The 1,640-nt window shown below is 48.2% G+C and overlaps 1 protein-coding gene across 1 annotated transcript in view; it reads left to right on the top strand.

Moving 5' to 3' along the window:
- The window catches only part of klhl18 (kelch like family member 18), a 17,648-nt gene that overhangs the window by 7,535 nt on the left and 8,473 nt on the right, over positions 1-1,640 (top strand). The window contains exons 3-5 of the mRNA XM_015404870.1: positions 109-269; positions 360-496; positions 568-790. Of these exons, the coding sequence (XP_015260356.1) occupies positions 109-269; positions 360-496; positions 568-790 (521 nt within the window). The remainder of the gene's footprint in view (positions 1-108; positions 270-359; positions 497-567; positions 791-1,640) is intronic.

The raw sequence follows: 1,640 nt of genomic DNA, 5'->3' as shown, positions 1-1,640 counted from the left end.
GTCTGTGTCGTATCGGGTCAGTCTGTGTCGTATCGGGTCAGTCTGGGCTGTAGCGGGTCAGTCTGGGTGTGCCCATACCAGGCAGTAACGGTCATGCGACCTGTGCAGGTGTTTGAGGCGGTTCTGGCGTGGGTTCATCACGATCCGGACCAGAGGAAGACTCTGCTGCCGGAGCTGCTGTCAAAGATCCGACTTCCTCTCTGCCAGCCTCAGTTCCTGTCGGAGCGCGTCCAGCAAGAGGAGCTGATTCGCTGCTGCCACAAGTGCAGGTGAGACTGATCACACCTTAGGCCACACCCCCCAGGGATCCGCCAGAAGGTTCTGCAGTCTGATCCGTGTTCTGATCCGTTTCCTGTCAGAGACCTGGTGGACGAAGCCAAAGATTTCCACCTGGTTCTGGAGCGCCGTCCTCACCTGGCCTCCTTCAAAACCCGTCAGAGGTGCTGCACCTCCATCTCAGGTCTGATCTACGCGGTGGGAGGACTGAACAGCTCAGGTAGCGTCTCACCTGGTCCCTGAGGTCCACGCCTCAGTCCAGCACCTCTGACCCCCTGGGTTCTGTTCCAGGTGACTCTCTGAACTTGGTGGAGGTCTTTGACCCGGTGGGGAACTTCTGGGAGCGCTGCCAGCCAATGAGGACGGCTCGGAGCCGAGTGGGCGTGGCTGTGGTCAACGGGCTGCTGTACGCCATCGGCGGCTACGACGGCCAATCACGGCTCAGCACAGTGGAGGTGTATAACCCGGAGACGGACAGCTGGACGCAGGTGTCCAGCATGAACAGCCAGCGCAGGTGAGTGGTCCAGATGATTCCATTCAGACGGCGTGGATCCGTTCGCCGCCCGGCCGATAGATTAACCACTTCAGATTAACCACCTGAGCTGCTCTGCTAGATCAGTCACACCAGATGCTGACGGCGGCGCAGTATTAGCTAGAGACCGATACCTGAGGGAAGTTGCCCCCCCCACCTTCTTCTAATCAGGATAGTGTCAAACGTTTGAGCAGCAAAAACACGCTAACTGACCTCTGATGACCTCTACAAAATATTATTAATATCATTATAATGACAGCAATACAAATGAAAATGTTTGCCATACTAAAATATAAAATTAATTTTAAATATAAAATATTTAATATAAATATATAAAAAATTTAAAAATGCATATTTTAAAATATGTACATTTTTTGTACTGATATCATTTAAATGATATTAATAATTGTTTGTAGAAGCCATCAAAGATCAGTGAACAAATGATAGCGGCACAAACAAAAAATCTTGCTGCACAAACGTTTGACACCGATTTTGTCTAATCTGAAGAGAGGGGGGGGGGCTGGTTGACCTTTGATGACCTCTAGAAACATTTCTTTATACAGCGGGGGAGATAACTATTGACCCCTCGCTGATTCTGCAGGTTTGCCCACTAACAAAGAATGCAACAATCTATAATTTAATCATCTGTACATTCTAACAGTGAGACAGAATCCCAAAGAAAATTCCAGAAATTCACATCATATGAATTTATTAAAATTGAAACCATCTGATGAGGAAAAACAAGTATTTGACCCCCTGGACAAACAGCGTGTTAATATTTTGTAGAAAAGCCATTATTGGCCAGCACATGTTTTTATAGTTGGTGAAAAGG

Source organism: Cyprinodon variegatus, unplaced genomic scaffold (genome assembly GCF_000732505.1).
Source record: "Cyprinodon variegatus isolate N-32 unplaced genomic scaffold, C_variegatus-1.0 Scaffold1883, whole genome shotgun sequence".
NCBI classification, from domain to species: Eukaryota; Metazoa; Chordata; class Actinopteri; order Cyprinodontiformes; family Cyprinodontidae; genus Cyprinodon; species Cyprinodon variegatus.
The sequence above is the reverse complement of the archived record's forward strand: the minus strand, read 5'-3'. Positions and strand labels throughout refer to the sequence as shown.